This window comes from Dermochelys coriacea, chromosome 27 (assembly GCF_009764565.3).
Source record: "Dermochelys coriacea isolate rDerCor1 chromosome 27, rDerCor1.pri.v4, whole genome shotgun sequence".
In the NCBI taxonomy this organism is placed as follows: Eukaryota; Metazoa; Chordata; order Testudines; family Dermochelyidae; genus Dermochelys; species Dermochelys coriacea.
Window position 1 is genome coordinate 7,421,985 of NC_050094.1, and position 21,957 is coordinate 7,443,941.

The 21,957-nt window shown below is 53.8% G+C and overlaps 1 protein-coding gene across 1 annotated transcript in view; it reads left to right on the forward strand.

The window, feature by feature from the left end:
• The window catches only part of KCNH6 (potassium voltage-gated channel subfamily H member 6), a 107,377-nt gene extending 86,220 nt beyond the window's left edge, over positions 1–21,157 (forward strand). Inside the window, exons 6-14 of the mRNA XM_038385350.2 lie at positions 1,790–2,189; positions 2,997–3,196; positions 10,375–10,627; positions 12,067–12,260; positions 13,939–14,038; positions 14,922–15,218; positions 16,173–16,353; positions 18,264–18,462; positions 19,758–21,157. Of these exons, the coding sequence (XP_038241278.1) occupies positions 1,790–2,189; positions 2,997–3,196; positions 10,375–10,627; positions 12,067–12,260; positions 13,939–14,038; positions 14,922–15,218; positions 16,173–16,353; positions 18,264–18,462; positions 19,758–20,042 (2,109 nt within the window). The 3' untranslated portion in view covers positions 20,043–21,157. The remainder of the gene's footprint in view (positions 1–1,789; positions 2,190–2,996; positions 3,197–10,374; positions 10,628–12,066; positions 12,261–13,938; positions 14,039–14,921; positions 15,219–16,172; positions 16,354–18,263; positions 18,463–19,757) is intronic.
• Positions 21,158–21,957: the final 800 nt, after the last annotated feature.

Here is a 21,957-nt window from a genome sequence, read left to right on the forward strand (position 1 = left end):
GAATAGCCAGGGGGTGCGGCCTAGTGCTTCTGACTGACCCCCCAGTAACAAACCACTGTCCACACAGCATTGTTCGACTGTGGGGGCTTCCACATCGAGGAGTGGCTCCCCTGCTCCCGGGAGGAGAAGGGAGACTGGAGTAGATCGACCAGGGATTGTGATTTAGTACGGCAGGGTGCTGGGTTAGGCCAATGATCTGCCCCAGACAACAAGGAGGCCGCTGGACTAGCTGGATCTCGTGGAGCCGTTCTAAGCCTAGGAAGATGTTTTGGGGAACACGGGGGATGATTTTACTGTTATTTATTCGTGTTTTGGTAGCACCCAGAGGCACTAACAGAGATCAGGGCTCAGCGCTGTACAGACACATAGCAAGAGACAGTCCTGTCCCGGTCTAAACAGACAATGGGCAGGAGGGGAAGTGACTTGCTCTAGGTCAGCGGTTCTCAAACTTTAGCAACCCAAGGACCCCCATTTTGATTTTAAAAGTTTTGCGGACCCCGAAGCCTCCCGCTCATCCCCAGGCCCTGCCCCCACTCCACCCCTTCCCCCAAGGCCCCACCCCTGCCCCACTTCTTTCCACCCCTGCTGCACCCCCGCCCCGCCTCTTTCCTACCCTGTCCCCGCTCCTTCCCCTCCCCCCAGCACTCCTGAACACCAGGGAACCGAGGGTACTCCAGGGGGTCCGCCAGCCCCACTAATTAACTCCTCTCCCTCCCTTAACTCCTCCCCCTCCCCCCCCAGTGCCTCCTGCATGCCGGGAAACAGCTGTTCTGTGGCATGCAGGAGCCATTGGGAGGGAGGGGGAGGAGTTGATTAGTGGGACTGGCAGACCCCCTGGAGTACCCTCACGGACCCCCAGGTGTTCGTGGACCCCAGTTTGAGAAATGCTGCTCTAGGTCATATAGCAGGCCAGAGATAGTGCCAGAAATAGCAGCTCCTGAGGGCCAGGATGGCTTACTGCCTGGGGGGCCTGATAACTCAGTCTCTAGTCTCAGGGGTTTGGGGGGTTCTCTAAGCCTCTCGATGGGCTGGCATAGTCCCCTGATTCTGCCGCCGAATCCTGGTGTCGCCTCAGCCAAGTTCCTGCCCCCTCTGCCTCCATTTCCCCACGTGTAAGCTTGGGTGAATGGTGCTGAGGATGGTGCGGACCATGTGGTTGTGCCTCTGTGATTTTGTAGCTTGTTAGTTATGGTAGCCTCTGTGGCCAGGAGCCTTGTTACTCTGGCCTGTCGCAGGCCCCCTCAGCAAGGGAGAAGCTCAGTAGGAATTGACTGGCATTTCAGTTCATAGCTGGGGCGATTGCTCTTTTTAATCAGGACCACGGGTACTGATATTTCGCACACCGTTAGCCCCAAGGATCTCAAAAGCAAGTTACAAACACTCAATTATGTTTCCCTCCGTAAGGGTTATTATCCCCCTTTAACAAAGTACAGACAGATGAGGGACTTGGCCAAATGGGTGGCAAGGCTGGGAAAGGACCCAGGAGTCCTGATGCCCAATCGTCTGCTCTCACTAATAGAGACCTCCCTTCTCAGAGCCAGGACTACAACCAAAGAGTCTTGGCTTCTGCTTTAACCACGAAATGGCCCTTCCTGTCCCGAACTAGGACGAGGACCCAGGAATCCTGACTTCCAGTCCTCTGTTCTAACCACTAGATCACACTGTATCCCAGAGGCATGAATGGAACCCAGGAGTCCTGGCTCCTCATCCCCAGTTCTAATTGTCACCTCCACTGAGGATTCCATTTGGTTTCCGGCTGATTTCCCTTCCCCCCTTCCCCTGCCTGCAGACCACCACGCTGATTGGGCTGCTGAAGACAGCCCGGCTGCTACGCCTGGTGCGTGTGGCCCGCAAGCTGGACCGCTACTCCGAGTACGGGGCAGCCGTGCTCTTCCTGCTCATGTGCACCTTTGCCCTCATCGCCCACTGGCTGGCCTGTATCTGGTACGCCATCGGCAACGTGGAGCGGCCCTACATGGAGCACAAGATCGGCTGGCTGGACAACCTGGGCGACCAGATCGGCAAGCGCTACAATGACAGCGACCTCTCGTCCGGCCCCTCCATCAAGGACAAGTACGTCACGGCGCTCTACTTCACCTTCAGCAGCCTCACCAGCGTGGGCTTCGGCAACGTCTCCCCCAACACCAACTCCGAGAAGATCTTCTCCATCTGTGTCATGCTGATTGGCTGTGAGTACCTGGCCGGGCCTCCCAGCCTGGTCCCCACTCGTCCTCCTGGGCCACATGACCCTCGGCTGTGGGACCTCCCCACTCCTGCCTGTTCCCACTCGCCCTCCTGGGATGCAGTGGTGGCCGGAGGCCACAGGGGCTGCTCTGGGGAGAGGAATGGGTTAGCTCACATTGAGAAGGGTGAGGAGAGCTTGCCCGGCCCAGCACCTGGGTGCAGACAGCTGCCTGTAGCAGGTATTCTCTGCACTGAGAACCCAGCTTTGCTTGGGGAGGCTCCCGAGAGTCAAGTGTAGGAAACTGGCCAGCTCCCAGAGCCATGACAACCAGAGACTGCCTGTACTAAGCATTTGGCAGGGGGCACTAGACCAGAGAGAGAGACGATTTCTGGCAGCTAAGAAACAGGGAAAGGGACTTTTGCGTGGATTGACACCCCCCCCAGCCTGACCCCCTGCAAGAGACACCTCCAATCCCCAGTGGGCTTTGGCCCTACAGCCCCCCATCCTGCTGCCAGACATGCCCCCGATCCCCAGCATGAGTCCCCCTCGCCATCCATGACCCCCTGCAGCTAGGAACCTGCACCAGCACACATCCACCTGGCTCAGCAAGGGAAGCAGCCGTGACACGGCCGCGGGAGGGGATCAGGTGTCTTGGTGTGAAGACAGCCAGGAGGGGGTTGGAGCTGCTGTCAGTGGGGCGAGGGATGAGTGTGGGAATCTTCTCCACGGCACCCAGGAGCAGCTCCAACCCTGGCTTCACCAAAGGTCGATCCCTTCTGCGGGATCCCTGACCCCAGCCCTCTCCTTGCAGCTCTGATGTACGCCAGCATCTTCGGCAACGTCTCTGCCATCATCCAGCGCCTGTACTCTGGCACGGCCCGCTACCACACCCAGATGCTGAGGGTGAAGGAGTTCATCCGCTTCCACCAGATTCCCAACCCCCTGCGCCAGCGCCTGGAGGAGTACTTCCAGCACGCCTGGTCTTACACCAACGGTATTGACATGAACGCGGTGAGTGCCTGGCTAATGAGAGGGGAACCGCCTCCCCCACAGGGCTGAGCTGCTTCCAGACAGGGATCTGGGTCCCGGGTCCTGCCAATAACCCTGAGGCATCCATGGGGAGGGAAATGAGAAGGCAACTTATGGTGCTCCTTGCCTTGGGATGGCTCCCAGCTCCGTGGTGGGCCCCCTGAAGAATCCCGAGCCCATCTCCACTTCCCTCTGTCCCAGTACCAGTGCTTTCAGTTCGGGCTGGAAGAAAGGGCAAGATGAGATCGTGGCAGTATCGCTTGGGTTTGTGATTGAAGCCATGTGTGAATGAGCATTAGGTCCATCTTTCTCCAGGCAGACCCATTATTTAGCTAGCTAGCTAGATACCTACTACTTAGCTTGGTGGCTGGGGAGGTCAGGAGAAGGGAGGAGGGTAGGGTGTGCTATCCTAGGCTTTCCCTGGCTGGATGGCAGGCTGCGTGCCAAGCTGCCTGTGGTTTGGAGCTGAACTGAAAGGCCACGGCTATGCGCCGGGGGCACCAGCATCAGTTTCCGTTGGGTGCTTGGGATAGGCTCTAGAGCTCATATCGATCCAGCCTCCTCTCTGCACCGCTGGTTGCTAAGCAAAGCAGGTTGTGCTTTGGGTGACAGGGAAAGGACGGCATTTAAATAAACTTCAGTCCAGTTTAATTAACATCTGGAAAGGTCGCGATGAGGGAGCGAAGGGGATCAATGGGACAGCAGCATTATGAGAGAAGGGCCTTCGCTCAGACCCCTTTGAGGAAGGAGAATGAGCCTTTGGCCATCAGGAGAAGCCCTCCACCTTAGACACTAGCCATCCAGAACGTGGTGTGGTGAACCTGAGGAGAAGAGAGGACAGTCAATTATAAAAAAAGAGTCCATCTCACCTTTCGGGAGAGGAATGTATTCCCCTTGCTGGGGACATCAGATTTTCACCCTGACAAGCACCAGGTCAAGGCAAAATGGAAGCTAAGCAACACAATATGTAATTAACCAGAGGAACTCACAGCCACATGATATTAATGAAGAAAATAGTTTAGATTAGACATTGATACTAATAATTAGGGATGGGCCCAAGCCAGAATGCTAGGTATGGACACACCCCATCTTTGGAAAAATTCAGATCCTGATTCAAAATTTGCTTCTGGTCCGTCTGCATTATAATGAGCCAAACCAAACCCCAAGTCCGAGCACACCAAACTTTGTGGCTGGGATCTGTTTCTCATAGTAATCCTGAGTGCTTTATATTTTCAAGGTGCTATACAAATACTAACTAATTATTCACCCTGCTGCTCTGTGAGATAGGTCAGTATCCCTACCCCCATTTTAAATATGGGGAAATTGAGGCACAGAGCCAGGGGGCGGGTGACCAGCCCAAGGCCACACAGTGAGTTAGTGTCAAAGCCAAGAATAGAACCCAGGAGTTCCTGACTCCTAGCCTGCTGTTCAGCCATTAGCCCAAGACCAGGGGACTCTTGGGCCAGTTACTAGAGAGAGCGCCCTGGGTCGCACCACGCCCACTGGCTGAGAAGAAAGGTCAGACTCCCACAATCGCTAGGACTAGCTGGAGCCATGGAGGGAAGCCATGTTTTCTCCCAGCCCCGCCTCCCACCCCAACCCAGTCCCAATGGAACTCTACCCCTACACCGGGCCCGGGAAGCGCTTCGGAGCCTGCTACGGGATAACGTGCTCGTGCTCACCTTCCACCTGGCGCACACGACCCACTTGTTCAAGAGCAAAGACAAGACAAGTTAAGGCCGTGCTAACTCTCCCACCGCCCACATAGCACAAAACCCCATGGCTCTTATAGGCCTCGGCTACATGGCCAGCGGCGGCCCGTGGCAGAGAGACTCTGGCTAGCAGGGCTCACGCTACAGCACTAACAAAGCTGGGCTCTGAAGCCCACCTCTCCCTAGGTTGCTGCCACGGGCGGCGTAGACACAGCCGCACAGTTCCATAAATGTGGGTCTAACTCTGACCCAGTAATTGCTGAAGGAGTGTTTTGTGTTACTGCTCTTTGTTATCCAGAGTCCAGTTCCTCTATATTTACTTTTAACAAATACCGTTAAATGGGAAATATTATCTGCTCTACTGATCAGTTGGCAGTTGATCATAATGGCAACCCACTTGTCATTTGGCTTCTTGAGAATAACACTATAGAGTTTAATTAGGATGGCGTGTCTCCTTACCAATGGATGGCATAATTCGGTATAGATCTGGGGGCTGGCTTTTGGAGTGATGAATATTGTCACTAATGTGCACCTATATTTTATTACTGCTTCATACTGCAGCAGCCGCGTGCAGCCCCTGTCGTGAACCAGAACCCCATGGCCCTAGGTGCTGTAGAAACACAGAACAAAAAGATGGTGCCTACCCCAAAAAGCTTCCAATCGAAGCACAGGACAAGAGACAGCTGGTGGATACAGCCAGATGGGAACACAAGGGAATTTGTGAGGCCATACTGGTTGGCATGACTGACACTGGTCTCACCGCACCAGCTGCCTCATCATTGTCAAGTTTTTTGGCCAGCATCCTGGCAAAGGAGAATTTACAATGACTTTTATTTTTCCCTGGGTTTGCTCCACCCCTGCTCTCCCCAAGGCCCGGCCCCCACTCCACCCCTCCCCCAAGGCACCTGCCCACTGCTTGCTGCTCTCTGCCCTCCCTCACGCGCCTCCCATTGCCACCAAACAGCTGATCGCGGCGCCTCCCCAACAGCTGATTGTCGGCGCCGCCAAACATCTGTGGCTGGTGGGTGCTGAGCACCCCCTGTTTTTTTTTCCATGGGTGCCTGAGACCCGAAGCACCCACGGAGTCGGCGCCTGTGGCTCAAAGGGATCTTGAGAAGTCATCAAGTCCAGACTCCTGCACTGAGACAGGACCAAGTAAACCTAGACCATCCCTGACAGGCGTTTGTCCAACAAACCTCCAGAGATGGGGATTCCCCAGCCTCCCTTGGAAGCCTATTCCAGAGCTTACCGACCAGTTCGAAAACTTTCCCTAATGTCTAACCTAAATCTCCCATCTCTTCTTGTCCTACCTTCTGTGGACATAGAGAACAATAGATCACCGTCCTCTTTCTGACAGCCCTGAACATATTTGCAGACTGTTATCTGCTTCTTTTTTACAGTCTGAACATGCCTTGTTTTTTTACCCTTTCCTCAGAGGTCAGGTTTTCTAAACCTTTGATCATTTTTGTTGCTCTGCTCTGGACTCTCTCCACTTTGTCCACATCTTTCCTAAAAAGCGGTGCCCAGAACTGGAACGCAGTGCTCCAGCTGAGACCTCACCAGTGCCAAGTATCATAGAATCGTAGAATATTAGGGTGGGAAGAGACCTCAGGAGGTCATCTAGTCCAACCCCCTGCTCAAAGCAGGACCAATCCCCAACCAGCCTAAATCATCCAGCCAGGGCTTTGTCAAGCCAGGCCTTAAAAACTCCTAAGGATGGAGATTCCACCACCTCCCTAGGTAACGCATTCCAGTGCTTCACCACCCTCCTAGTGAAATAGTGTTTCCTAATATCCAACCTAGACCTCCCCCACTGCAACTTGAGACCATTGCTCCTTGTTCTGTAGATGGGGACAATGACCTCCCGTGTCTTACACACGACCCTCCTGTTACTACAGCCCAGAATGATATTAGTCTTTTTCGCACCTGCATCACAGTGTTGACTCATATTCCGGTGGCGATCAGTTATACATGATAAGGTGTCTGTCATGTGGTGGGTGAGATTTTGGATGCTCCTCGCTATTCATTTCCTTGCTTTTCAGGGCGTGGGATCTGTAAAGGAAGGGAGGGGTAGCTGCAAGCGACTGTCACTTTTATTGTTATTTTGAAACAACAAGTTGGGGTTTGGAATTTCCCAAGTGTCTTTATTTGTTTTTTGGGAGTCAGTGAGGAGGCAGCTTCTAAAATCATGAAGGCACCAGCTGGGTGAGTCACTAGATTGTTATAAAGTGGCCTCACCTAAAATCAGGCCAGTTCCCTTTGTGCTGTTTCTACTGAAGGTACCAGGCTCACTCGCTCCCAGAAGACTGGATTCGCAGTGCAGGGCCCAGCATGGGGACTGAAGGGGGGGGCTTCTGCCCCCCTTATCCTGGGGCTGCCACAGACCATTCAGAGTTCTCCTGACCCACCCACCCACACACTCTCCACCCCTCTGGCTCCCACCCCCTTCCACAGCTGGGAAATTAGTTAGGGAAGTGGATTGGACTGAAGAACTTATGGATCTAAAGGTAGAGGAGGCCTGGGATTACTTTAAATCAAAGCTGCAGAAGCTATCGGAAGCCTGTATCCCAAGAAAGGGGAAAAAATTCATAGGCAGGAGTTAGAGTAGCAGCCGTGTTAGTCTGTATTCGCAAAAAGAAAAGGAGTAGTCTCTAAGGTGCCACAAGTACTCCTTTTCTATAGGCAGGAGTTGTAGACCAAGCTGGATGAGCAAGCATCTTACAGAGGTGATTAAGAAGAAGCAGAAAGCATACAGGGAGTGGAAGATGGGAGGGATCAGCAAGGAAAGCTACCTAATTGAGGTCAGAACATGTAGGCATAAAGTGAGACAGGCTAAAAGTCGAGTAGAGTTGGACCTTGCAAAGGGAATTAAAACCAATAGTAAAAGGTTCTACAGCCATGTAAATAAGAAGAAAACTAAGAAAGAAGAAGTGGGGCCACTAAACACTGAGGATGGAGTGGAGGTTAAGGATAATCTAGGCATGGCCCAATATCTAAACAAATACTTTGCCTCAGTCTTTAATAAGGCTAAAGAGGATCTTAGGGATAATGGTAGCATGACGAATGGGAATGAGGATATGGAGGTAGATATTACCAGACCTGAGGTAGAAGCGAAACTCAAACAGCTTAATGGGACTAAATTGGGGGGCCCAGATAATCTTCATCCAAGAATATTAAAGGAATTGGCACGTGAAATTGCAAGCCCATTAGCAAGAATTTTTAATGAATCTGTAAACTCAGGAGTTGTACCGTATGATTGGAGAATTGCTAACATAGTTCCTATTTTTAAGAAAGGGAAAAAAAGTGATCCGGGTAACTACAGGCCTGTTAGTTTGACATCTGTAGTATGCAAGGTCTTGGAAAAAATTTTGAAGGAGAAAGTAGTTAAGGACATTGAAGTCAATGGTAAATGGGACAAAATACAACATGGTTTTACAAAAGGTAGATCGTGCCAAACCAACCTGATCTCCTTCTTTGAGAAAGTAACAGATTTTTTAGACAAAGGAAACACAGTGGATCTAATTTACCTAGATTTCAGTAAGGCGTGCCACATGGGGAATTATTAGTTAAATTGGAAAAGATGGGGATCAATATGAACATTGAAAGGTGGATAAGGAATTGGTTAAAGGGGAGACTACAACGGGTCCTACTGAAAGGTGAACTGTCAGGCTGGAGGGAGCTTACCAGTGGAGTTCCTCAAGGATCAGTTTTGGGACCAATCTTATTTAATCTTTTTATTACTGACCTCAGCACAAAAAGTGGGAGTGTGCTAATAAAGTTTGCGGATGATACAAAGCTGGGAGGTATTGCAATTTAGAGAAGGACCGGGATATCATACAGGAGGATCTGGATGACCTTGTAAACTGAGTAATAGTAATAGGATGAAATTTAATAGTGAGAAGTGTAAGGTCATGCATTTAGGGATTAATAACAAGAATTTTAGTTATAAACTGGGGACGCATCAATTAGAAGTAACGAAGGAGGAGAAGGACCTTGGAGTATTGGTTGATCACAGGATGACTATGAGCTGCCAATGTGAGATGGCCGTGAAAAAAGCTAATGCGGTCTTGGGATGCATCAGGAGAGGTATTTCCAGTAGGGATAAGGAGGTGTTAGTACCATTATACAAGGCACTGGTGAGACCTCACCTAGAATACTGTGTGCAGTTCTGGTCTCCCATGTTTAAGAAGGATGAATTCAAACTGGAACAGGTGCAGAGAAGAGGTACTTGGATGATCCGAGGAATGGAAAACTTGTCTTATGAAAGGAGACTCAAGGAGCTTGGCTTGTTTAGCCTAACTAAAAGAAGGTTGAGGGGAGATATGATTGCTCTCTATAAATGTAGCAGAGGGATAAATAGTGGAGAGGGAGAGGAATTATTTAAGCTCAGTACCAATGTGGATACAAGAACAAATGGATATAAACTGGCCACCAGGAAGTTTAAACTTGAAATTAGACGAAGGTTTCTAACCATCAGAGGAGTGAAGTTTTGGAATAGCCTTCCAAGGGAAGCAGTGGGGGCAAAAGATCTATCTGGCTTTAAGATTAAACTCGATAAGTTTATGGAGGAGATGGTATGATGGGATAACGTGATTTTGGTAATTAATTGATCTTTAAATATTCATGGTAAATAGGCCTAATGGCCTGTGATGAGATATTAGATGGGTGGGATCTGAGTTACCCAGGAAAGTATTTTCTGTAGTACCTGTACCTTATTTCCTGATAACCAGAAACTTCTATGCCTAAACTCTGTACCGTTTTCTTTTTACTTCAACATTATCTTAATAAAATTATTAAATCTGGCTGGTGAATCTTGCCCATATGCTCAGAGTTTAGCTGATCGCCATATTTGGGGTCAGGAAGGAATTTTCCTCCAGGGCAGATTGGAAGAGGCCCTGGAGGTTTTTCGCCTTCCTCTGTAGCATGGGGCACGGGTCATTTGCTGGAGGATTCTCTGCTCCTTGAAGTCTTTAAACCATGATTTGAGGACTTCAATAGCTCAGACATAGGTGAGGTTTTTCGCAGGAGTGGGTGGGTGAGATTCTGTGGCCTGCGTTGTGTAGGAGGTCAGACTAGATGATCAGAATGGTCCCTTCTGATCTTAGTATCTATGAATCTATAAAACCTACTTGTTGTGACTCCGAGCCCCACCGCCTCTCAGCACATCCCATTGGAGCCTGCATCCCAGAGAGCTGGAGAGAGCTGAAGTCTCCCGCCCATGCCTGGGGATTGTGATGTGAGCGACGGGTTGGTTTGTCCCATCACAGGCAGAGTCCATAGTCATTGGCTGTGTCTGGCGCAGAAGCTATGGCTTGGATCCCTTTCTCGATGTAACTGCGATACGGGAGGCCCCGTCTGTGCTTGCCTATAGGACAGCAGGGGGTGGGGGATGTGGGGTTCTCCCTCTGGGCCTGCTGTGTGACTGGCTGCCCCTTCCTCCCCATGCAGGTGCTGAAAGGCTTCCCCGAATGCCTTCAGGCTGACATCTGCCTCCATCTGAACCGCACCCTTCTCCAGAACTGCAAGGCCTTCCGGGGGGCCAGCAAGGGCTGCCTCCGAGCCCTAGCCATGAAGTTCAAGACGACCCACGCACCTCCCGGAGATACCCTGGTGCATTACGGGGATGTCCTCACCACCCTCTACTTCATCTCCCGCGGCTCCATCGAGATTCTCCGAGAGGACATTGTGGTGGCCATCCTAGGTGGAAGAGTCCTTCCTTTCGGGGGCTGGGGGTGGGCGGGGTGGGGGGAGGTGGGGAGGGAGAAAGGGCTCTGCCAGAAGAAAGCAGAGAACCATCCCACTCCCCTGATAACTCCCTGCTTTGGGCAATGAGTCTTAGCTGGTGGTGTGAGACTCTCCCCCACAAGATCTGGGGACGAAGAGGAGGGAGCTGGTTCCCATTTCCCAACTCTAGGCTTCCACTAGCATCCAGTACTGCCTCATTTGGGAGAATGAACCAAGGCCAGGGAGGAAAGACCATATCCTCTCTCTGCTGCGGAGGGGCTGGGAAGAAGCATGCACCAGGGCTGGGAGAAGGCAGGAGGCTGGGAGGGTGTGTTTGGAAGATGCCAGCAGCCGGGTGGATCCGTGCCCGGTTTAGTCTCATTGCACCCCTGGCTGTGATGAGGAGTGGAGGAACCAGCTCAGATCAAATCGGAATCGAAGCGAACCCAGCTCAGACCCCTGGACTCCGCCTCTTTCTAGGTTTGGGAAGAAACTGGCGGGTCCCAACTCCTCCACCCCCTACCCTGTTCTTTCCCAGAATGCTGCCCCCTCCAGGCAAGGGCCAGAAGCACTGCAATCCCACACAAGATGGCTGATCTTGTGGCACCTCTGGCGCAGCCTAAAGTAGGAAGCATCAGAGATCGTGAAAGAGGAGGCCTGTTCTCCCAGCCCTCCAAATCCAAGAAGCTCTGGGAGTTGGGAGGAGCATTTACATCTGCCGATGTTTCATCCTGTCCTGTCCCTGTGGGCAGAGGAAAGCCAAGACTCAGCTGTCACGAATTCCAAGGGGGTTTTTATTGAGGCTGCTGGACACAGACAGACCCTTTGAGTTCTCTCTAGCTCCCAGCCCATGCTGCCCCATGTCTCCACATAGCGTCTACCCAGTGTCCTGGACTGGACTCAGCCACCGTGGAAAGGAGCACTGACTACGCTACAAAGCTGACTTGACTGTCACAGTTTCGTGAGGTTCACATGTCGTGACCTCAGCGAATGCTGGTGAATTTCAGCACTCCTGGCCTAATGGGGGACAGTCTTCTAATTCAGTGTTAGAGCCCTCGAGAGGCCCATGCATGGCATGTCACAGAGCACCTAAAGGGACAAGGCCCCTGCCCTCACAGAGCTTACAAAGATCAGCCACAGCGCAAGTAGCAAAGGGATTGGCACAGGAGGCTTGGGGTGGGGTGGATCTGGAGAAGGGAGGCGTGGCAGGAGGTGCAAAGCAGCGAGGAAGAGGTGACTAGTGAGTTGGTCAGGGGAGAGGACACAGAGAAAGGTGGGAAGCAGGAGGAAAGGATGATACAGATGTAGACTGCCTAGTGAATCAGGACTTCAGCAGAGCAATCTCTCTAAAAGCCTTAGAGCTGCTGGGGACGACTCCACCACCAGTGCCCTCATGAGCCTCTCTCCATTGCACAGGGAAGAACGACATCTTTGGGGAGCCCATCAGCCTTTACGCCCGACCTGGGAAATCCAACGCAGATGTCCGGGCACTGACTTACTGCGACTTGCATAAGATCCAGCGGGAGGACCTCCTGGAGGTCTTGGATATGTACCCGGCCTTTTCCGACAACTTCTGGAGCAACTTAGAGATAACCTTCAACCTGAGAGATGTGAGTCTCAGGTGTAGGCGTGGAGAGTTAGGAGAACAGAGGCAGCTGCTGCAAATTGTCCCCATCCAAATCTCTGGGGAGGAAAGGGGCCGAGGGCCGCCGGAGGGAACAGTGCTGGGGAGCATAGACTGACAAGCGCTCTGTGCTCCTAGCTCAGGTCATTCACATGTTTGCTAGGCACCAAGGGCTACATTTTCAAAGCCTTGTCTGAGTTTTTAATTGCTTTTGAGTCAATAAGAGCCAGATTTGAGAAGAGCTCAGCACTCCCCATGGGGATTGTGAACATCATGATTTTGGCCCTAAATTTTCACAAGAGCCCAGCCCATGAGGGCATGTTAGGTGCTGAGACCTCCTGAAAATCTGGCCTTGATTGTAGGTGCTGAGAGCTTGGAAATCTGGCCCTGAGCTCTTTTGGAAATTTGGATCCATGAGTCCTGCAGCTAACCCCCGTCAACCACAGTTTTGCAGGACCACAGCACTATTAAAATATCTCAAAGGTTATTTCAGGCTAATGCAAAGTCATCATGTTGCAATACTATGCCAGCAAGACGTGTTGATATTGGGTTGTGATGGGAAGGAGTATGGGAGACATTCAGAGTAATAAAACTATGCCATTTTGTTGTGACAAGACAGCGTTGTGTCATGACGAGTGGTGTCATGGTGCAATGTGGCCATATGTCAACATGGTGGTGTCATGATGTGTCACATGATGACGTTTTGCTATGACAAGTTGCCTCATGATGCGGTGCCACTGTCCCGTGTTTTGACATGATGCTGTTCTCACAACGTGAGGGCATTGTTTCACATTGTGATGTAATGTGAGGGTATTGTTTCAACTTGACACCATGTCGTGTCACAGTGTTACACTGTAATGTGACACAATGGTTTGAGCGAGGACATGATTTCATTGTCAGATGCATCACGTCACATTATTGCAATGTGCAGTGATGGGCTTGTCATGACGTGATTCTCTGGTCTTGACATAATGTGATTTGGGTCACATTGTTACAACACTGTGACTAAGGGCACTGTCCCATATAGATGGCATTGCCATGGTGATGCCATTGCATGCTGATTATGTCATGTGATGACATCACCATGTAAACATCATGACTTTGGCACCAATCCAGAAGAGTACTGTGAACTTTTAATCCCATGCTTACGTCCAATTGACTTTGGGTATCAGACGGTGGCTCAGACTGCTAAGAAAAAAAAAAGGGATTCCAAAGCCTTCAGCCAATCGCAAACAAGCTTATTCAGAGAAGTCCTTGCTTTTATGAATGATCAAAGTTGCGATTGGCTGAAGGCTCTGGGGTCCTTTATCGTTAAATCCTGCTCAGCGATCTGATTGGCTGCCACCGTTTGTTTGTTTTGTCCAGAGACATTGGCTGATGAGTGTATGAGAGAACCCCCTAACTCCACTAATGTCCGGGGGCACCCGCATCGGCCCTCCTTCACACTGTACCATCCCCCCAGGGCACAGAGCCTCGGGGGTCTCTCATCAGACTGAACCAGGCTCAGGAGGGTCCAGTTCCATAGCTCCTGCCGGTGGGCTTGGGGAGAGGGGACTGGGAGCAAGGGCAGCAGAGAGGCGCCCCAGGGGCTCACCGTACGGCCACGGTTTCTTTGAGTTGCACTAACAGTCCCCTCCCGCGCTCGGTGCCCTCTTCTCTCTCAGGCAGACAGCATCCCCCGCTCGCCGCTCAGCGAGGAGTACGACTGCACCTACCGCCGCGTGCGCCGGCGCAAGCATTCCCTCTGCAGGCCCCCCAAGACCGGTGAGTCGTAGCCGGCCAGGCTCGGTCTCCTCGTTCCCCTTCGCGCTGTGCCCACTCTGTGCCAGCTGCTGGGCAGCACGGGGAGGGTGCGAACCGCCGTCTCTGCCCCCCAGCGCCTTCTCCTTCCATCTGCTTCTCTCCCGTGCCCCCTCTCCGCAGCGCCCCCTGTTGCTGTGGTACTGGCACTACAGGAGGGACTGGTCTCAGCTACGCCAGAGCTGGTTCAAGCCAATCTGGGCCCCTAACTCAGAGAGCGATGGTCTCCCTCCCCACCCCCCCCCCCCGCCCTGACTCCCCTGCCAGGGCCTGGGGCGGGTCTGCGCAGGGTGGGTCTGGGTGTCTGGCGCCTGTGGAGGGCTATGGCGAGGGGAGGTAGCTGGCCTGCACCCTGCTAGGGCAGGGTCCTGACAGATGAGCGCCCGGGGGCAACCCGCTCTCCACCCCAGGCAGTGCTACAGCAGGAGCACTGGTGGGAGCGCGGGGGGTTGAGCGGTGCCTCGTGGGGGGCTTTTACCAGCTTAGCTGCTGCTGGCACAGCAGGGCCCAGGCCGCGGGCCATGAAGCAGAGCAGGGCACTGACTGGATCACGTCATGCCCACCCTGAGACCTGGTATTGGCTGGCCTGGCTCCCTCCGTGAGGTAGCCCTGGGCACCAGCTGGCCTCTCCCGTTCACCAGCGCTAGGCACCATCCAGCCCCCGCAAGGCAGGGGCCCGCCAGCCCTTTCCTCCCCCTCATCCCCATGAAGCTGGGCAAAGCTCCCCATGGTTCTCACGTGGGCTCCTGAAGCCCCTTGGCATCACAGTGGGGATGGGGTCTGAAGGGGCTGCCCTGGTGTGTCTGTACTAACCTGTCTGTGCCCCCCTCCCACCCCCGCCCCACAGACCTGGACGGGCTGGACACGGGCATCTCGGACGTGGAGCAGTACCACACCTACTCGGAGCTCACCAACCTGCAAGGCCCCCGCAGCAAGGACCAGTGGGACGACGTGTGCAGCAGCACCACGCCTTGCTCGCAGACCAGTGACGAGGAGGTCAAGGCCCCCAGCCCCACCCAGGCCGAGCCCTCCCCGGACTCCGACAAGGACGACTTTGCCCCAGCCGTGCTCAGCCGGGTCACCCCCAACGCCAGTGGCACCGATGTCGGCAAGCAGGGGGCGGATGACAGCCAGTCCTACGCAGGTAGCAGTGATTGTGTCTTGGGGCACTGCCAGGAGCGGGGGGGGCCCAGTGCTGGCTATCAGCGAGGGGAGATGGGCTGAGATCCTCTTGGGCCCCGTTAACCCACATCCCCTCGGGGCTGACCAGCGTCCAGGGTTCGAGTGAGACCCCTGGGGGGCACCATGGGAGGGAGAAGGAGAGTGTCTGGTCTTCAGGAGATGGAGGCAAGTCAGGACCCTTGGGAGGAGCAACCCCGCTCCAGACAAAACCTGCATTCTCTGTGAGGCCACATGGTCCTGCCTAGGGTCTAGCTCCGTGGGGAATCCAGAGCATGATGGTATCACAACACAAAGCACAGCCTAAGCTGGCCCCAGCCTGGCGGCTCCTAGGGCCTCCTGCAGGACCAGGTTGGAGCAGGCCCTGGTTCCCCCGGCCATGTCCTGGTGGAGTTAAACTGCACCTGCCCCGGTAAATCTGCCACTGTCCGTTTAACCCTGCAAGGGGGGTGAGTCAGGAGCCGAGCTCCGGTTCTTTGGAGCGGGAGGGGTCATGGAGCCTGCTTCCCCCTTAGCTTGGGGTAATTCACACCCCAGCCTGGCAGCGCCCACGGCTGCTCTGTCCCTCCTACACACAGGGCTTCGCCATTGCCCCTCGCTCTCTCTCCCCATAGCATGCCTGCCCCGGCCCCCCTGCAGAGCGCAGGCAGCCTCTGGGGCTGGATTCTGCGTCCCATTGGGGCTGCAGGGAGTATCTGGGCCCTCCCCAGCCGCTACCCACAGGTACGGTGCTGATGCAGCCCTTCTGCTGCCAGGCCCTGCGGGCTGGTGTGAGACGGAGGGCAGGAGAGGTGCTGCAGCGTGGAGAGCTTGTTTGGGACTGCGGGGTGGGGGCTGCTGACTGGGAATTCCTGGTGCTGGCGTGGGGGGGTTATATCGGGTCTGCTCCAACAGCAGCTCTGAACTCGCCTCTTTGCAGCCGCCCCCGGGGACATTCCAAACATGTTCGCCTTCTGGGAGGACAGACGGCCAAATCTCCACCCAGAGTCCCTGCCACACGCGTCCTTGGTCCACAACTCCCGGGCCAACCCTCTGCGCTTGGACTATGGGCAGGGTCAGATCGAATCCCGACTGGAGCTCCTGCAGGCTCAGCTCAGCAGGTGGGTGCGGCTCCTCCGAGGCCGGAGCCTGGGTTCCTGCAGCACTTGAGTGGCTCAGGGTGCGGCCCCTTCTGGGCCAACTCCCATGTGAGTGGCATCGGCCCCCACCCCGCCCCCTTTAAAAGACCCACATCGAACAGGGCTGTTTAACAAAGCTCTGTGATGTGACATGGGCTCTCCCTGCTGGCTACTTTGGGTATTGCATGGCCAGGGGGCATCCTTGCAATTAAACAGTAAGCAAGTCTCGACCTTAGAGCTCCTGCCCTACTGTGATTAGTGGTGACATCTGGGAGCAGCTGCTAAAGTATTTCCCCAGCAGGGTCCAGACTGGATTTAGTTACAGCGGCTCCCACAGATTTCAGTCACAGGGTCAGGAACTGAAGGCTTTGCATGACCATTTGCCGCTGTTTGCTTATATGAAGAGCTGCCGCCTTCCCCCTGCTCGACCATCCTAGGCAGGTGAAGTGTTCGCGAACTCAGGCACTCGCGACAGACAGTTGCCATGTAAATAGAAAGGAAGGGGCCAGCATTCGAATGAGAAGGGAAAGGAGCCCAGATCGGTGAGACCTGCCACTTCAATAGTGCAGCTGGAATTTTCACTGCTGGGGCCCGAAAGTTACACCCATGTGGAAGCAACTCTATAAAGACGTGATTTTCAGCAGCTGCCTGCAGCCCCCATTCGGTGCAGTGGGAGTTGTGTGTGCTCAGTGCCTCTAGGAATCAGGCAACTTTTGTCTAGGTGCCTAAGTGTAGATTTAGGTGTCTCACTTTAGGCCCAAGGAGTATTTGCCCTGTGTCACTCAGCCATTTTTTCACTGACTTAATAAAAATGACCCTGTGCTATGCCGACGAGGTCTGATACACCTCCTGCTGGCCATGCAGTGATAGCAGCAGGCTCCGTTGAGATCGGAAAAAGGGCCCTAGCCTGTCTTTTAATTTTCATTTACTTCTCTAAAAAAATCGTCCCTTTGGGTTGTGATATAAATGTAGGAATATTCTCAGACATTCTTATCCAGAAAGGGGTCCCAGAACTCCACCCTGCCAGACCCACGTTGAGATAGGGACAGCCCCAAAGTCCAGAGCTAAATCTGCAGCCAGCTTTCCCCAGCCCTCCTGGGAGTTTGGCTTCTTGGTTTGGGCCTGGCTCTTGAAGAGGCATTGTGGCCCAGTGGATTAGGATCAAGACACCTGGGTTCTCTTCCTTGAGGCAGTTACTTGACCTCCCTCGAGCCTCTGTTTCCTCCTCCCACCTTTTGTTATGTCTATTTAGACTATTTTGGCTTTTTGGGCCAGGGACAGTCTCTGACTCTGTGGCTGCACAATGCCTAGCACAATGGGGCCTGATCGCCGCTCTAGTTGCCTCTAATTGCTACTGTAATATAAATAACAAGTTTCAGAGTAGCAGCTGTGTTAGTCTGTATTCACAAAAAGAAAAGGAGGACTTGTGGCACCTTAGAGACTAACAAATTGATTTGAACATAAGTTTTCATGAGCTACAGCTCACTTCATCCGATGAAGTGAGCTGTAGCTCACGAAAGCTTATGCATAAATAACAGTGTAAATCCACAAAATGTGGGAATTGCCAGACTGGATCCAATCAGCTGAGGGCTCCATCTAGAGTCTAGCCCAGCTTCCTGGCTCAGACAGTGGCCAGCAGCAGACACTTCAGAGGAATGTGGAAGAAATAGCCAGCTCATCTGCCCAGCGTGATCCCAATAGCAATTGGTTTAAGATCTGAGTTTGTCTCTCTTCCGAGATCTTGGTTAGCATTAGCTATCCTAACACTGGGGTCCCAGACACTTTGCCTGCTCAGTGCAACCCAAACAAAGCCCACTGCCCAGGCAAAGCCCCAGATGAAAGAGGGTGGCCCTGGGACACACCGTGCTAACACTGGCTGATCTGTCCCACAGGCTGGAGTCCAGGATGTCTTCAGACATTAATATAATCCTCCAGCTCCTGCAACGCCAGGTGTCCCAAGTGCCGCCCGCTTACAGCCCCATCTCGCCGTCCTCCCACAGCCTGGCCATATACAGCATGGGCCTGAAGGGCACGGAGCCCGCTCCACCATGCACGCTGCTGCGGGAGAAGGACCTGACTCCTCCCGGGCAGGTAACTCACAGATTCTTGTGCTGGTTAATCACTGAGACTGAGCGCTTTGGCTGGGAGCGGTGTCCTTCCGCCTCGAGCAGCCCAGCAGATCTAGTCCCAGAATTTCTCAACCTCATCCCACTTCACAGCAAAGCCCAGTACAAGTGCTGAGCCCAAACCGAGGCTGAGGGGGCTCTAGGGGAGATGTATCCGTCTCCTCACAGCGGAGAGCTGCTTCCTCCTCTAGAGGAGCAGGCCAAGGGCGTCCCCTGGCAGGTCATAGCACTAGTGACCCTGGGGCAAAGGAAGGAGACTTGGCTCTCCAAGGCTGCCCCTGCCTTCCAGGTGCAGAGAGGGCTTGGCTGAGGGTCCAGGCTAGGGGCTGCTCCCCTCCCACTTCTCCTCACAGTGCAGAGAAGGGTCTGGCTTCCTCTCACCAATGTGGGGGATGGAGAGACCTGGGAGATGTTGCCACCTCACCCACTGCTTCTCTCTGGGCGAGGTCCCCCTGCTCCTGCTTCTCCTCTCTTTGGCAGTGGGGGCCCCGACTAAACCAGAGCTATTTCAAAACCCGTCATACCCCAGGTCATCCCCTTTGGGTTAAGCCCTTTGGGCTGGAGAGGGGATGAAGTCCAGCAGAGGCCTGGAATGAGAACTCCACACACCCCAAAGCCATTCTTTTGGGGTGCTGGAGGAAAACAGAGTAGAGTCCCCTTTCCGGCATGAATCAGCTGATCTGTCCTAGCTTGCCTGAAGCCACCACTGTCGCTGGGGGAGCTGTTGCTGCTTTGAGAGCTCAGGGGCTTGTCTACACTTGAGAGTTGCCCCACTGCAGCATTTCAGTGTAGCCACGACCTGCACGGATGGGAGGGATTCTCCTGTCGGCTTGGGTAATCCACCTCCCCGCGAGGCGGTAGCTAGGTCGATGGTAGCTAACGCTGTCTACCCAGGGACTCAGGTCAGCTTAACTGCACTGCTCCAGCCAACTTAATTTTCAGGTGTAGACCAGGCCTCTGAATCTGTCGAGACGTGGCTCCAGCACTGGGAGTTGCACCGTCACTAGGGCAGCAGGATTTGACCAATGAGAGTGCATGTGAGCTGTAAGGGGTTCCCCAATAATGGGGTGGTGGCTTCTCTGCTCCAAGGTGTCCCCAAGAAAAAACAAGAAGCTCCCCCGCTGTATAGGTTGGCACCATCTGCTCAATGGGTTTCTCTCTATGGGACGCTATGGCCTCTTGGCCAGAAGCCCCTTGTTGCTGAGTTTAATCTCATAACAACACACCCTCATTTCTCTTTCTCTTCCCCTTCTCCGCCAGAGCCCAAGCTACACAGAGATAGAAAAGTTCCAGCTGAAATCCAGGGACTCCTTGTCCAGCGGGGTACACCTGATGGCAGCCTCGGAGAAAACCATGACCATCTACTCCCCGCCGGAGTGTCATTCCCAGACCTTCCCCAACCCAGAGCCCCACCAGAGGGCAACAAACACACGGGGACTCTTCTGCAGCGCTCGTTTCCCTTCCCTCCCCGAGCATCTTGAAGCCTCTTCCGAGCACCTAGACATTCAGAGACATCTCTCCGACCCGGTGCTTCCCGGCAGTTAGAGACGCGCACGCGCCAAACCAAGCCAAGAGGAACCGCAACTGAGAACTGGTTTTGTTGATTTCAGTTTTGACTGTGGGGGCGAGAGGGGGAGGACAAGGTTATTGGCTCACGGGTACACTTTGTAGCTGTCGTCTGTCCCGGTGGAGGGGAGGGGAGAGTGGAGGGAGTTCAAAGATCATTGTTCTCCAAAGGCTTATGTAGAGTAGATTCAAATTGCAAATTAGAGAGTGCACCCAACGTGGCGCTTTTTGATGGCCATCAAGAAGCCAACGGGCCGGAGGAGCCAGATGGCACCAGCCTCCTCTTCCTTGCCAAGGCTTCCTCCTGTCTTGGTGCCACCAACATGGGCCACTACTGCAGGAGGAGAGTGAATGCACGGCTGTGAGGCCACCTTGCTGGCCGGGGCGGGGGTCACCTCGCCATCTGTGTTTGTGCTGCGCCTAGCATCACGGGACCTTTGCGCACTACTGTACTGGGGCTGTTCATCCTGGACACGATGTTGTCTGGAGGAGCAGAGAGAAGGAGGCATCGTATAGTGGGAGAATGAAGGAGCCGGAGGTATAACATCCAGGGGATGGGCAGAGGAGAGAAGTCATCCCTGTCCTACCTGGCTGTCATTAAGAAACAACGAGGGTGGTGGTTTCAACCACTCTATCACGCTTCAGCATAGGTCCCTGGCCGGCAGCCCCTAGAGCAAGGCTGATTGTAAGCTTCAGCCAGGCCCGAGAATCTTTCCTCCAGCCCGCATCTGACTCTTGCAAAGCCCCAGTAGCTTCCCAGACAAACTCAACTGTGAGTGGAAAGCACAAAACTCATAAGCACAATCCTGGAGAGCAGAAAAGCAAAACCAACCCCCAGACATGTTCTTTTCAGCCCTCACTGGAGATTGTCTCTTTTGATAATGGTTTCATAGATGCTCCCTCCCACCCAACCGAGGGACCCCATTGCTCCCCTGCAGGAGAAAACCCGCCTAGCATTGCTGCCTTGCCACTTGCTTAGATGCCATAGAGGTAGTCTTGGGTGCCGGCTCATGCAATGTTGAGCTCCCTGTGAGAGTAGCAAGACTGTGAGCGTTTCTTAGTGTCCACTTTGCTAATAAATGGTTTTGGCACCTAACGTGGCTCAAGGCTGTGTTTTGTTGAGGGGCCAGGAGAGTGGCTGGAGTGAGCTCATGGTGTTTGAGCTCTGAGCGCTACCCTGACCCCATCCAATACTGGAGCTGCTTCAGAGCCTGGGTCCTAATCTACACTGATCTCCGGGATGCTCTCTGTCAGCTGCCCTCATCAGGGACTCCAGGGCCAGTGGCACTCAGAGCACAGCTCTCGCAGATCCCGGACAGGGCCTTCGTCTGTGGAATTCCCCTTCTGCAGAAATGAGAACACGGCTGGATTTCAGCACTTCATCTGACCCCGCTCTTTGCAAAGGCCATTCTGCAAGGACAGCCTGGCCTGCCTAGAGCCCAGCCCCTGGAACAATCCAACATGCGCTCCACGCTCACAGCCGGGCAGACATCTGAGAGGGCGGAGATTAGAACAGCCACCGCAGGAACAAGTCTGACTCCAAGCCAATGGTTTGGTGCCCAGAGACCATGACAGAGGCTCCTGATCTGCTTGATCTCCCCTTTGTCCAGAGAGAAAATGAGCTTTGGGGGCACTCAGATAACGAAGTCCTAATGGGGGGACCCCCCTGCTTTCTCCTGCCTTGTGCCTCAGTCTTCCCACCCTGCCACCACCAGGGAGCAGCCACATGGAAGCTATGCTGTAAACCTTCGGAAATGCGTGAGGCCCCAGGGCACAGCGCTTCATTTAGGCATGCACACAGCAGGCTTTCCTCACCTCTGTGTAGCAGGGCTCAGGAGATGTTGGCTCCGTATTCGAGCCGGCTTCAGAGCTCGATCTCCCAGAGGCCCTAAGG